This window comes from Planococcus citri, chromosome 5, assembly GCF_950023065.1.
Source record: "Planococcus citri chromosome 5, ihPlaCitr1.1, whole genome shotgun sequence".
NCBI lineage: Eukaryota > Metazoa > Arthropoda > Insecta > Hemiptera > Pseudococcidae > Planococcus > Planococcus citri.
In genome coordinates this window covers 61,212,407-61,227,783 of record NC_088681.1, presented here as the reverse complement: position 1 = coordinate 61,227,783, position 15,377 = coordinate 61,212,407, and the positions used below count along the sequence as shown (strand labels likewise).

The 15,377-nt window shown below is 33.3% G+C and overlaps 1 protein-coding gene and 1 long non-coding RNA gene across 2 annotated transcripts; both read right to left on the bottom strand.

Annotated features, from left to right (window-relative positions):
* Window positions 1-294: 294 nt before the first annotated feature.
* LOC135848501 (uncharacterized) lies at window positions 295-1,840 on the bottom strand. The gene is made up of 2 exons (XR_010559365.1): window positions 1,160-1,840; window positions 295-715 (listed from the first exon to the last, which is right to left on the bottom strand). It is a non-coding gene; the product is annotated as an uncharacterized LOC135848501 (long non-coding RNA).
* A 2,410-nt stretch (window positions 1,841-4,250) lies between these two features.
* LOC135847646 (aminopeptidase N-like) lies at window positions 4,251-14,721 on the bottom strand. The gene is made up of 14 exons (XM_065367279.1): window positions 14,076-14,721; window positions 13,811-13,969; window positions 10,629-10,964; window positions 10,341-10,524; window positions 9,848-10,001; window positions 9,676-9,757; window positions 9,407-9,602; window positions 9,139-9,334; window positions 8,765-9,048; window positions 5,422-5,606; window positions 5,158-5,331; window positions 4,903-5,043; window positions 4,748-4,829; window positions 4,251-4,663 (listed from the first exon to the last, which is right to left on the bottom strand). The coding sequence occupies exons 1-14, from the start codon at window positions 14,615-14,617 to the stop codon at window positions 4,502-4,504; spliced, it is 2,877 nt and encodes a 958-aa protein (XP_065223351.1). The 5' UTR covers window positions 14,618-14,721; the 3' UTR covers window positions 4,251-4,501.
* Window positions 14,722-15,377: the final 656 nt, after the last annotated feature.

Sequence of the window (15,377 nt, the reverse complement as noted above, 5' to 3'; positions counted from 1 at the left end):
TTCGAAGAGCAAGAACGTAGATATCGATAGTATTGTGTATATTATTAAATTATTATTATGACGTAGACTGGACCGTTTTGCCTTGGAGGAGTAAGTTAAAAACCAGTATTTTCGTAGTTTATGTATATCATGTGAACGTTAGACAGCATCGTACATACGTAGGTATAGGTATCGTAATAGAGTTCATCTGTACCTATAGACCTTATTCCTCCTAAAAGAGATGCCAAATTTTCAAACAGAGCAGGAAGGTGGTTGTATTATTGAACAAGTAGATCTAAAAAAAATTGAAAAATGTTGCATTATTAAACGTAGATATTTATTTCTCACACATGGAAATCATGTTTATAAGATTCCTATATCATCGTATGAGTATTGAAAAAAAAAAATTCACAAATTACAGTTTTATGTACCACGTTGTTTGCGGTTATTATAATCTTAAAATCGATAAAAATGAAATATTGACTCGTTTAATATCTATATCTAAGCAATACACAATCACACTGATTTAAATTAGAAAATCAGGATAAGATGTGATGACAGTATGACGATGTACTGGCGGCGGATAAATATATTCGTGATGGTAATGTGGTTCGTAACCAAAACCATAACCAATGTTACCGCTGATGCCACCGTAGAAGCCTCCTCGATGATGGAATTTATGATGAGGCATGGCCAAAGTTGCCAAAATGGTGGTTAATAAGCATACCGTGAAAAGCTGCGGAAAATCGTTTTTCTCATTATATCTACATAATTATAGATAATAATATTAATTATGTATGAGATAGAGACTGTGGTTTTAAAAAATATAAAAATTCGTGTATGTAATAGAAAGAGGCAAAAAAGAAATATTGAAATGATTTCGCCTTGTAGTTGAGAGAACCTATTTTGAAAAACGAAGTACAGATATGTAAAAAAATTCTCGTTCCAAAAAACCGGTTTTTTATTACAATTTCTACCACGTAAAAATATTTTCTCATTTTCTTTGAACATGAATTTTATTTAATAGGTAGGTACCTAGAATCCTGAAAATTCCAAATCCAAAGAAATCCCTTCTAAATCTTGGCTGGTTATCCTCAAAGTAATATTTTTTTCAATTTCTTTCAACTTAACGCCCTCACACACAAAAAAAGAAAAAATCGTGAAATGAAGAACAACTTACCAAAATCTTCATTGTGACCACTGAGTTGAGCAAAAAATTCAATAAATTATAATTTACTCGTATGAAGCCTACGAAAAAATTCTCGAACTGACACTTCACTATATCTACAGTTGTTAAGCCTTATAACCATAAACACGATCGACTATAACACTATAATATTATGAAGAAAATGCCACCATTCGATTCGAATTTAAATAATAGGCCTTTATTTTTTTTTTACTTTTGGAGGTCGAGCAATTATGTATCGATTGTTTATGGAATTCATTCCTATATAGACTTACACACGTATAAGTAAGATGACACTATGTTAATGATAGCTCGGAGGTGTTTTTCTACCCTTATAATATTTTAAAACTGTAAATGTGTTCACTGTTCGTGATAAATAAGTACCTATGTAAATACCACGATGACGTTCGTGTTAGGTAATGATTGGTTGTCAAAAGTTCGATAATAGCCTGGACACGGTGTTTTCGAAAGAACTCGATGTATTTGTGGGTACCTACTGGTCTGTGTCGTGAATGACGAATTTTGTAATGTAGGTGTAAATTATCAACCTTTTTTACGCGATGAATGATATAAGATATGCACAGGGTAGTTTGTAAAAATCGCACCCCCTCCTCGCTGATCTTCAGGGACAGGGGACTCTTGAGGAAGATTTTAATTTTGATTGACAGGTCAGCCAAAATCGCAGATTTTAGTTTCAAAAAAAAAAACTTGCACAATGTTTTTTTGAACTGGTCAAATCTAGATCGAGAAAGCAGGTGAAAATGTATCACCAGTCAAAATTTAAAGTGATAAAATGCATTTCTCGATTTTTGGTGAATTTTTGAAAATTAAATTCAAGACAAAAATGAGAAAAAAATCAAAATTTTACCAAATTGACCTAGAGAGCTAAAATTTGGGGTTGTGCCCTATTTTCGACCTGTCAAATCGATTGGAAACGGTTTCAAACCGTTTTGAGCAGTTCTGGAGCCTCCAGCAGATTTAATTTCATCAAATGAAGTTGGAAATTCGAAATTCACGCTGCACTCCAACTCAAACTCGCTATGAAGTTGACTGCTGGTGAGTTTAAGTCATTTTGGAGCCTCCAGTGGTTTTTTGAAAATTCTTGAAACCTCCAGTAGGATTTTGAAACTTGAGATTTCCGCAAAATTTCATCAAATGAAGTCGGAGAAACGAAATTCATTCCGTAAATTAATTTCAATACGCTATGAAGTGGACTGCAGGTGGATTTCTAGTCATTTTGGAGCCTCCAGCGACCTTTTGAACATTCTCGGAGCCTCCAGTAAATTTTTTAAACTTAAAATTTCCACAAAATGTCATCGAATACAGCTGGAAAAACGAAATTATTCTTTAAACTAATTTCAATACGCTATGAAGTCGACTGCAGGTGGATTTCCAGTCATTTTGGAGCCTCCAGTAGATTTTTGAAATCAGACATTTCCACAAAATTTCATCAAATGAAGAGTGATATTCCAAAACTCGCTTTGTCCATTTTTATAAAAGTTGGGTTTTCAGTGGTACCTGGTAGATGAAGTATTAACTCACATTCCTACATCATCAACCTACCAAAATGAGGTGTTGAACTCACCTAAATAGCCAATTCACTAAAAATTAAAAAAAAAATAATCTTCCAAAACGCCCTTTGTCCATTTTTATTGACATTTTTTTCAGCAGTATTTAGTGGATGAAGTGTATACCTACACGCCTACATCATAAATCCACCCAAATAAAGTGCTAAACTCGCCTAAAAAGCCAATTTACCCGTTTAAAGGGAAACTGTTTTTCCTCTCTCCTGAAAAGTTGTGAAAATGGACAAAGCGAGTTTTGGAATATCACTCTTCAAATGCAGCTGGAAAAACATCAAAAATCTGTTAAAAGTTCTAGGAATTTTCAAAAAGTCGCTGGAGGCTCCAAAATGACTTGAACCGACCAGCAGTCGACTTGATAGCGTGTTAAAATTTGAGTGCACGATAAATTTTGTATTTCCAACTCTGTTTGATAAAATGTTATGGAAATTCCAAGCATTGAAAAATCTGCTGGAGGCTCCAATAATTTCCAAAAAGTCGCTGGAGGCTCCAAAACGACTCGAAATCCACCTGCAGTAGACTTCATAGAGTATTGAAATTAGTTTACGGAATAAAGTTCGACTTTTCGATTGCATTTGATGAAATTTTGTGGAAATTTCAAGTTTGAAAAAATCTACTCGAGGCTCCAAGAATTTTCAAAATTTTCTGGAAGCTCTCAAATGACTGAAATTCACCAGCAGTCGACTTCATAGCGTGTCCAAGTTGGAATGTGGCGTAAATTTCGAATTCCCAACATTTTTGATGGAATTTTGTGGAAATTTCAAGTTTCAAAAATCTGCTGGAGGCTCCAGAACTGCTCATAAACGCTTTGAAACCGTTTCCAATCGATTTGGCAGTTAGAAAATAGGGCATATCTCAAATTTCAGATTTCTAGGTCCATTTGGTAAAATTTTGATTTTTTTTCATTTTTGGGTTAAATTTGATTTTTAAAATTCACCAAAAATCGAAAAATGCACTTTAGTTGACGGGTGGTAAATACATTTTGCACGCTCTTTTTATTGTGCATATTTTGTTCAAGTAAAAATTACAAGGGCATGTCCAAAAGACAACTAGGATATCTGTGATGGGGGTTGATATGATCGAATTACTAATATTCACACTATCGCTACCCCTGAGAACCTGACAGCACGTTTTTTTCATCTTCAAACAGAATCAAAGTAGGACCTGAGATGAAAACTGGAATGGTCGATTCAAAAACTTTAGCTAATATTTGGAATCGACGCGGCGTCCCAAAAAATTAACTAATGATGTGTCACTCGATATCATCACATTTTTAAAAAATCTTCTGACTAAATTGGGATGCTCGTGGTGGGGGTTGAGAGGGTCAGATTAAAAAACTAATGTCATATTCGGACTCAGCAACCCCAAAAACCTTGAAAATGTTATGTCACACGATATCTGTTATCACTTGCTCTATTTGAGGATTCCATCCCCCACCCCTTTTTTGTACCTGAAGTGCTGATTATTTATTTTTTTAATTCTACGTCATAATTCAAATCAAATCAAATCAAATCAACTTTATTTGTGTTGATTTTATTCAGACATTACTGGAAGTGCAACAGTCGAATGAAAATAATTTCCAATAATGAGTTTCCTTATGACATTCCATTTTCTAAAAGACAGTATGCGTTAACTTTGTATGTAGGTATTTGATGAGTAAAATTAAGGCCAGGTGGCGTATATCAAACACAGAAATGATGATAAGTAAAATTTGGAATAATTGTTTTGTGTCCGTTTGACCATGTCCAACTACCTATTCATTCAATTGCAATGCTTCTTTCTGAATGCGTTCAAGTATTCTCGAATTGCGCTCCATCATGTTTATACCGTTTCCTAGCAGTTGTTTAATTACCGTAGTAAGATCACCATATTTATTTTGATCCAGCGAGCTAAATTTAACGCCCAAATCTTTCTTCTGCAATCATATCATGAAAAAGTTAACTTTTTCTTACAGTAGGTACCTATAATACTTATATTCACAAAAAAATTACAAAATTACCAGTTGTATACGCTCAGTGTTGTCGTCTGATGTATATCTGAGCAATAGTATTAAAAATTCAACGTCATCGCTGTCAAGTTGCCTAAATCGAGAAGAGTAATTCATGAACTTATATCTACAAGTACCGAAGTGAAAAAACATCATTCCGTACTTACGTTGTGTTATCCAATTTTTCGAGCATAAATTCATACACTGCAGTTCCTGCTGGACCGTGCCACGCGAATGCATCTATGAAACGCATCTGGTCTTGTTTTCGGATTTCTTTGTTTTTCGGATCGATTATTTTTGATAGTGTCCTATAACAGGGAAACAACAATTTGGTTATCTACGTTATTACATACCTCTACCTATCGAATATGCGATCAATTCAAAATTGATCAATGGATTTGTGATAATAAGTAGGTAATTACTGTTTGATAACTTCTGTATCTGTGGCGCAAAGCACAGCGGCGAGAATTTTATGTTTTTCGAAAGGATCATCGTAATTTGTATACATAGTCCATAAATTTTTGTAAACTGCTCGTTGATCGGTAGAGTTACGCAAAGCGTAGCAATACACCACTGGTTTTAAATCAGCTTGGACTCTGCAAAAAAGAAAATAAACGAGGATTGATGAATTTTTTTTTCTAGATCGATTGATTTTATTATGATGAGTGAACCGAGATCTCATTTACTTGGTGAGGTCAGCCTTATTTTTCTCGTACTCTTCGAGTGATTTTCTTATGCAGTCTTCTACGTCTAGCTTGCAAGCCCATTCTAAGAATTTTGGTTTAACGATTTTCGTAACGTGGCTATCGTTGGGCTTGATTTCGAATCCGATCTTGTTGAATGATTGTTTGAACAAATTGTGAAGGTAATTCTAAACAAAAATTACGAGATTATATCGCGTATTGTGTGACCGATTTCGAATAATTCGCCTGGTAAGCGGTAATATGGCAGCAACCCACTGATATGTTAGATATTTACAAATACAAGGGAACTTTTGATGTGGTATATTTCGATTTGGACTACATGACATCAAGTTAGATCGAAAGAACATGCTCTAAAACCACCTTGTGACAATAACTTTTATTAAGTACCTGCCTATTCGGGTTTATTTTTGAGCTTTCGACGGATTTTTGGAAAAAGATAGATACAGCTTATAGTAGATTAAAAAAATCGAATTGACCCTTGACTGATTTTCGAACAAAACTAGGTAGATCCAAAAGTTCGAACAGAAAAATATATAAAATAAGGTTTATGGCTTAAGTTTTCTTTCCAAATAAAGTTATGATATGAACCATGGTTAACAAAAATTTCCATTAATTTACCAAAAATTATCAGTTGTTTGGAGAACAATTATCACAGTCAAGCAACAAAAAATCAACACCAATTCACAGGAAAATTCATAGTAATTTATAAAAAATTACCAATAGTTACCAAAAATTACCAATAGTTACCAAAAATTACCAGTAATTACCAAAAATTACCAGAAATTACCAAAAGTTACATAATTTTAAGAATGACCAGTAATTACAAAAGAATGATTACCAAAAATTAAAAAAATACCAGAAATTACCGGTATTTACCAAAAATTACCATTCATTACCAAAAATTACCAGTAATTTTCAAAGATGACTAGGAATTTACCACAAATTACCAGAAATTTACTGAAAAATAGCCGGTAATTTACTAAAACATCAGCTGTAATTTACAAGAAAATTACCAGTAATTTATCAAAATCTCCACTTATTTTTGCTGGGTAATTTACCAGAAATTTCAAGCAATTTACTAAAAAATCTCTACGAATTTTTCTTTCACTTCAACTTCCTTTACCAAACAATTTACTGGTCATTCAACATATCAACAACCATTTTCAGGCGTTTCTTTTTTTTTCTTTTTTAGCTTTTTGTAATTTTTTAAAAACTACCTATATTTGTCCAAAAATTTTCTAACAACTCTCCAAAAATTTGATTGTAATTTACCAAATCAAGATATGTACTTGAAGAGTGATATTCCAAAACTCGCTTTGTCCATTTTCACAACTTTTCAGGAGAGAGGAAAAACAGTTTCCCTTTAAACGGGTAAATTGGCTTTTTAGGCGAGTTTAGCACTTTATTTGGGTGAATTTATGATGTAGGAATGTAGGTATACATTTCATCCACTAAATACTGCTGAAAAAAATTTCAATAAAAATGGACAAAACGTGTTTTGGAACATTAATTTTTTTTTAATTTTTAGTGAATTGGCTATTTATGTGAGTTTAACACCTCATTTTGGTAGGTTGATGATGTAGGAATGTGAGTTAATACTTCATCTACCAGGCACCACTGAAAACCCAACTTTGATAAAAATGGACAAAGCGAGTTTTGGAATATCACTCTTCATTTGTAATTTCAAAAATTACCAGTAATTTACCAAGAAATTACCTCTAATTTACCAGGAAATACCTAGCAATTAACCAAAAAAATTACCAGTAGTTTACCTAGAAATTACCTCCAATTTACCCTAAATTTACCAGTAATTTACCCTAAATTCACAGGTAATTTAACAAGAAATTACCTCCAATTTACCAGAAAATTACTTGTAGGTAATTCACCAAAAAATTACCAGTTATTTACCAAAAAATTACCAGCAGTTTGGGTTTACAAAGAAATTACTTCCAACTTACCCGAAATTTACCAGTAATTTACCAAGAAATCATCTCCAATTTATCTGAAAATTACCAGTAATTTACCCGAAAATTACCAGTAATTTACCTGAAAATTATCAGTAATTCACCTGAAAATTACCAGTAATTTACCAAAAAATTATCAGTAATTTACCAAAAAATTACCAGTAATTTACCTGAAAATTACCAGTAATTTACCTGTAAATTACCAGTAATTTACCAAAAAATTACCAGTAATTTACCAAAAAATTATCAGTAATTTACCAAAAAATTACCAGTAATTTACCAAGAAACCACCTGTAATTTACCGAGAATTTTGATGTATTTCACCAAGAAATTACCAGTAATTTACCAAAGTAGAAAGTATTTTATCAAGAAATTACCAGTTCTTCAATCAAGAAATTGCCAGTAATTCACCAAGCAACCACCTCTACCTAATTCACCAAGGAATTACAAGTAATTTACCAAAGAATTCCTTGTAATTCACCAAAAAATTGGATAGCAATTTGGCAAAAATTGCGGGTAATTAAGCAAAAATGATCAGTAATTTACCCAGAGTGGCCAGTTACTGGTCTGAAGGAGATTACCAGTCATTGTAATTTACCAATTGTAATTTTATTCACCAAAAATTTCCATGTGCTTAATTTATTAATAAACCAAATAAAAAAATTCCTTGTAATTTACCAAAAATTTCAGTAATTTAGAACCTGGTGCAAAAACGTGTCTACTTTCACTACTAAAGCCACTTTTTTTTGCACGACACTTCCTAAATATGTAGTAACTGCCCTAAGAGTTCTTTTGGGCCGTGCTTAATTTGACTGTAATTTTTTTATTTTTGTATTCAAGTATTTTTTCTGCACAGAATAAACCAGTAGGTACCTAATCCTATGAATTAACTGCATTTTGACCCCACTTTTCCTCTCCATCGTCCTTCATTACCACAATTAATCCTTCAAAAAATTATCACTTCTTGGCCATTTTGAAACCTCCTCAGGTCAAGTTTCAAATTCTCTTCAGAAATTTTAAATTGCACTGCAGGGGACAAAAATGAGTTTTGGCAGCTTAAACTCATGGTGTTTATATCGAATATCCTCTCGAGTCTCGACCGTTTAAAATTGAAGGCATTGGAACACTTTGAATAATTTAACCACAGTGAAATAAAAATAAGCTTTTTATACTCGATCCTTTTAAAAACCCTGCCATGGGTGCCAATTTCATCTATGTACTTGTAATACTTGAAAAGCTGTTCGAGTTGCGCCTTCAATTCTCAAAATCTACAAACCGGTTTACATTTACGTTGCTTAGGTTGTCGTAACTTACCACCAGAGGAATTACGACAGAAGCCAAATTGAATTCAGGAATCTTACCGTCAAAAATCTATCGCTACTGTTTCCCGTTTTTAATCTGTCTCGCAATGGATAGTGGTTGAATTGTTGAATAGCCGCATACCAAGGTATCATATCAGTCTCATTGACTAAATATTCTGTTAATTTTATGGCCACTTGGTAAGTCAAGTGTTTTTCTTGAGCTAAAGAATACGCGTCGCTGATCAATTGAGCTCTATTCAAGACGTGTATTTTTCGATGATCTTGCTTTAATTGATCAATCAACAGGTTCCAATTCGTCCGGTCGTAGTTTACTCTATAATGTCCTGCAAATGATTTGAAAATTATTATTTTTATTTTCATTTTTTAGGTTTCTGAATTTGAATAAAAAATAAATAAAATGCTATTTCACAAACCAACGTGTTGTAAATTGAACAAAACCCAGTCGGTATTTGAAATATTTTCTGATAATCGTATCGGACCATCAGCCAAAGACCATAAGGTAGGTCTAGTGTCGTCAAATTTAAGTTTAGATTTCGTCGTATAGGTCAAAGGTATTATCCAATTTTGGTTCTTTATAGGTGAAGGAAATTTCCTGACAGTATGAGGTGACTAATTGAATAAAGAGTATGATTGAGTGCCTACATTTTTTACACCATCTCTTCGTCAGAAATGAAATCTCACCTGAGTGATATTAATTTTTCCATCGTCGTAACTACGATTGACAGAGATCAAAGGATATCCATTGTTTTCAGTCCAACCTTTCATTATTTCAGTAATCGACAAACGAGGTGGTACATTGACCGGAAACCGTTGTGATTCGATATCGAATGCGTCCAAAAGGTTTTTCTCGATTACGACACCTCGATGAATTTTTTCTCTGGAAAGATGATTTAAATTTTTAATTCGTGGATGAAATATTGAAATTTTAAATAACCCTACGTACGACGTACCCTTCGCTGAGGAAACGATGGAGTGCATTTCTGAACGTGTTGGGTGATAACATGTGTTCGAACATTCTGAGTATGGAGGCAGCTGACAAAAAAAAATGAAGTAGGTACACATTTATGTGATTGCATTATTAGGTATATATCTGTATCTTCCTCGTGGGAAGATAACGCCCACCTTTGTTGTAAGTTATGGTATCTTGTATCATCCCAATTTCGAAATTTTTCTGAATCGTGGTCGTCAAAGGTCTTAAAGCGAACCTGTCTCGCTTTAAAGCCACAAGCACGTTTTCTACCACAAATAAATGATCGAGGTTCCAATTTGGTTCGAGCTGAAACAGATATATTCGTAAGTTACATATGTTTTCATATAACTCGTTGCGATGATTTTTAGTCAGGAAGTGGCAAATTATCGTTCAGCGCCCGTTACCTAACGCTTTAATTCGTGCTAATTCTAACAATGTGTTTTTTTGCGTATTTTTTAAGTAGGTACCTATGGAATATTTTTCTAGTAATCGAGAGCTCATTCCTTCGTCAGGATGTAATCGTTTAAAATTAATAAATAATAAGATTGAACTTCTCGTCCAAGTGTGAGTATGTATTAAAAATAGGTACAGCTTCTTTTCAAGCTGATTTTGGGCAATGAACAATAAAAAAATGTATCTACTGACCGCTGCTGTTATATATGCTCCGAGGTAACGAGCGATTCCCTCTTTGAGCCACAAGTAACTGTACCATGCCGGTGTAATCGAGTTTCCGAACCACTGATGAGCGAGTTCTCGAGTGATGGTTTCAGTAATCTCTTGTCTGTGTCTAGCACTGCTCCTTGATTCATCCATGAGCAAGCTACGTTCTCTGTAAGTGCAACAAAAAAAAAACAAAAAAAAACATTAGGTACTTATTAATATGTACGATTAGTCGATTACCCCTTTGATCATCTCTTGTGACTCAAAGCTTACCTGAAAGTGATCATGCCCCAGCTTCCTGTACCCCAATTCTGATCACCCCAGTTTTCAGATCCACCCTTGGAGAAATCTGGAACAGCTACGAGATCCAGTTTTGGCAACTTGTACGAAATACCGATGTATCCTTCGAGTTGTTTGAGTGCTTTGATGGCTTGTTTTAAAGCGTAGATGCCTTTCTGAAGGGTATTGTTTCTCGCGATCAAGCGTATATTATTGCCTCCTGTTTCGGTGATGTAGGAGAAATCCGATACCATGTACGATACCGAGTATGTAGGCATAGCTGGAGATTTTTGGAATTTCACCCATAGACGGTCTGCGCCACTCATCGAGCTAGGTATTGCAACAGATGAAGTAACAAATAATGTAACTATACTTACAAGTGTTCAAATAAAAATGTTTTTGAGCATTTTTGAAGAATTTTGAGCCAAAAATTGGGCCATTGTTTGCGATATTTTCAAAAAGTGGAATGTGATTTATGAGAGCAGGTTATAAAATTTTGCGAAAAATTCAAATATTTCAACGTAAATGTTTTTGAGCAATTTTGAAGAATTTAAAACCAAAAATGGGATCATAATTTTTGGGATTTTTGAAAATGTGGCGTGCGACGCAATTTATAAGGATTGGTTAAAATTACGCGAAAAATTCAAATACCTATTTCAACGAAAATCTTTTTGAGCAATTTTGAAGAATTTTGAGCCAAAAATTGGGCCAGGCCATGATTCTTGAAATTTTTGAAAAAGTTGTCATGTAACCCATCAAAAAAGGGGTCAGAATTTTTCTGAATATACAAAATTTTTCAACAACAATCTTTTTTGAACAATTTTCCAGAATTTTTAGCCAAAAATTGAGTTGTAATTTTTAGGTATGAGAGATTTTTGAAAAAAGTTCTCATGCAACCCATAAACATGGCTCAATTAAAAAAAAATTCAAACATTTCAATAAAACCAATCTTTGAGTACCCTTGAAAAATTTTGAGTAAAGTGTTTCGTCATCTTTGGATTTTTGAGATTTTTGAAAAAGGAAGTTATCAAGCAACATGTTTAAATAGATTAAATTTTTATGAGAAATGCAAACATGTCAAAAAAAATTTTTTGGAGCAATTCAGAAGAACTTCAAGCCCAGAATTGGGTTATGCTTTTTGGGATTTTTCAAAAAGTTTTACGCAATTTATCAAAATGAGTGGCCAAAAATTATGCAATAAATTTGAACACTTCAACAAAAATTTTTTGAGCATTTTTGAAGAATTTTCAGCCGAAAATTGAGTCATGATTTCAGGGAATTCCTTGAGTTTAAAAACAATTTTTATGCCGACTTATTTAAATGGTTTAACGTTTTTCGAAATATCCGAATATTTCCATGAAAACCTTTTTAAAAGAATTCTAAGTCAAAAACTGGGTAAACATTTTTGGATTTTTGAAAAATTGGTTATGCAACTGCAATCAAAATGGGTCAAAATTTTCCAAAAAAATCAAATATTTCGTCAAAAATTTTAAAAACAATTCTGAAGAATTCTAACAAGGGAGCCTCTTGAGGTGTCACACTCCGATTTGAACGGGACCACGATTTTTGAAAAGAGCATAGTCTAAAACCCTTAAAACCAAATTTTCAGCTGCCCAAGTTCATTTTTTGATTTTTGGCGAATTTTTGAAAATTCAAAATTGACTGTTTATGGTGATTTATGCTTTTTTAAAAAAAGTACGTACTTGATCAGTAAAAATGGTCAAAATAAGTCCCAAAACTAATAATAATTCCCCAAATCCAAATTTCACCATTTCCAGCAATTCTGGAGCCCCTAGCGCGATTTTTCAATTTCTCCAGAATTTTGAATTTGCTCCAGAAGGCGTAAATATGAAGTTGGGCAGCTTAAAATCGAGTTGTATATTACACTCGACCTGTTTAACGAGTTTATCCACATTTGAGCCGATTTTGGAAGTGACACCGAGTGGTTTTTTGACCAGCTCTGAAGATTTCTGAGCCATAAATTGCAGGGTCATCATTTTTGAATTTTTTGAAAAACTTGTTATGCAACCTAACAAAATAGGTTACAGTTTTACAAAAAACTCAAATATTTCGACGAAAATTTTTTGGAACAATTTTGAAGAATTTCAAACATTAATCATTGAGTAAGTAATGATTTTCAGAATTTTGGAGTTTTTGAAAAGTTGTTTTGTGACATATCAAGATTGACCATTTTTTTTTTTGAAGAATTAGGTATTAAAATCATTATTTTTGGATGATGATAATTTTTGAGCAATTTTGAAGAATTTGGAGTTCAAAACCAAGGTTATGATTGAGTTTAAATTTTGCAAAATTTTCCAGTATTTCGACGAAAACATTTTTAAAAGTGATTCTAAAGAATTTTCAAGACTAAAGTAGACCATGATTCTCCAGATGCATATTTTTTCTTCTTCAAAAGCAGGCTATTAAAAATCATGACCCACTTTTTAGCTCAAAAATATTCTTTAAAAATAAGTACATCATCATCAATTTTGATATAGTTGACTATCTCTTTCAAAAATCTGGAAAAAAGTGATACAATTTTGGGCTCAAAATACTTCAAAAACCTCAAACAATTTTTGATAGAAATTTTTTATTTTCTGATGACATATTTTATAACTTACATAGGTATTTGATAAATACCTAGTTTTACTTTTTTTCAAAAATCTAAAAAACTACCACCCAATTTCCGACTAAAAATTCTTTGAAATTACTCAAAATTCATTTTCGTCGAAATATTCGAATTTCTCGCAAAATTTTAACCAATTTTGATAGGTTGAACGGCACTTTTTCAAAAATCTAAAAAATGTTTTCTCAATTTAGGGCTTGAAATTTTTCGAAAAAACTGAAAAGCAATTTTTGTCGAAATATCTGAATTTTTTGAAAAATTTTACCCCATTTTGATTAGTTGCAAAGTCACTTTTGAAAAATTTTGAACTGTTCGTTTTCACTAAAAACATTGGGGGGAGGGGGGAATGACTTTAAAATCCAACCGAGCCCTATTATTCAAATCGTCTTTCGTGAACTTCGGTTCAATGGGTGTGAAATAAACCAAAACAACTACTTGGTAATTTTTGTGCTGAATTTAAGTTCTTTCCTGTGGGAGGCTAGCTCATTTTACAGACACAATTAAAATGAGGATGAATGGTCCCTTGCTATAAAAAAATCTGTGAACTTACTCAGAAGGTAGCCGACTTTCCATGGGCATATTGCTCACAGCGAATTGATCTGGAGAACATGCTAAGTAAATTGTGAATGGTGTTTTGAAACGAGGTTCGTCGAAGCAAGGAAATGCTCGACGTGCATAATTTGTTTCCAACTGAGTTACTGCTATCCATCTGAAAATTGTGTTAGGATCGATAAAAAATAATAATCAAGTATTTTTTGTTTTAAAAATGGATTTTTCACTCTTGTAAAATTATCTAATTAAACAGGAAAACTTACTTTTCTGCAGACCCGATGGTGTATGAACTGCGATAAAATCCTTTAAAATTATCGCCCAGCACACCTTGAAATTCGATCACAATGATGTAATCTGTGCTGAAAGGCAAACACTGCGAAGTCTCAATGATCAGCAGATCGTTGAATTCATCTAAATTGTAACTGGTGTTCACGAGTATCCTCGATGTATCAATTTTGAACACTCTCACACTTTGTACAGTGAGATTTCTGCTATGAAGAATGATCTTATTGGTGGTAAATTTCACTCGAATCGAGATTTCTACTTTACCGCCGAAAGTGAAGGTCTTCAAATCAGGCACCAATCTCAGCTCGTAAGAGGTTGGTGATAATTCATCGGTTAATCTGTAGATTTCATGTTCCAATGAATTCTCAGCAGGTTGTCCTTTTTCGTTTCTTAGGTTTGAATTCGAGCTAGGTCCATTTTGGCAATTATTTATTATACGAGTAGACGGCGGTGTAGAGAATCCGTTGGTTAGCGAAAGTATGCTTGAAAATGCGAAAATTACGAATCCAAGATGTGGCATGATTATAGGGACACGAGCCCACCACGAGATAAAAGGTATCTAGTAACGACGTAACATCAGCGACGAAATACGATTTACTGACAATGTCGTAAGTACATAAAATGATAAGGTCATGGCTACTTATTGGCATTGAAAAGAAAAACACATTTTCATAAGGAACACTGGAGGGGGGGGAGACGAATATACTTCTTGGAATGAATTAGAAGTTATGAAAATTGAGCTTTCTATTTTCGAGAATTTAATTTAATCAATGGTAAGTACCTATTTGTCATTTCTCAAAATTTAATGAATAATTATTTTTCTTCCTTCATATTTAAACGATTCTTCAATTCAGACGGTCCCTTAATTTCTGATGCATTTTTCTCAATTTCCAAATCCGAGTTGGAGGTAATTATCTAATGTTTTTCGTTTCCCTAACCAATCAATGTCCTAACCTAAGATTCTGGGTTTATATATGAACTTTCTTGAAGGTCGATTCACTATGTATTTCAAACATGTTAAATTTTCGATAATACGTTGAAAATTGAATTTCCCTGCAGGGTTTTCGAAGGCTTACAGCTCGAGTAATTTTGTTTGGGAGTTGTCATCAAGAGATCAAGCAAGAGATGATGAATGGTGGAAATCATAAATATTTTCAACAATGCCTTGAGATTGATGATCTGCTATATATTTTTCAATGGTGCTGAATAAGTTGCCTAATAGAGTCTACCTACTTTATTTTGCAAAGTTGGAATTTTCTGCCTTCCACCCCCCCTCCTCC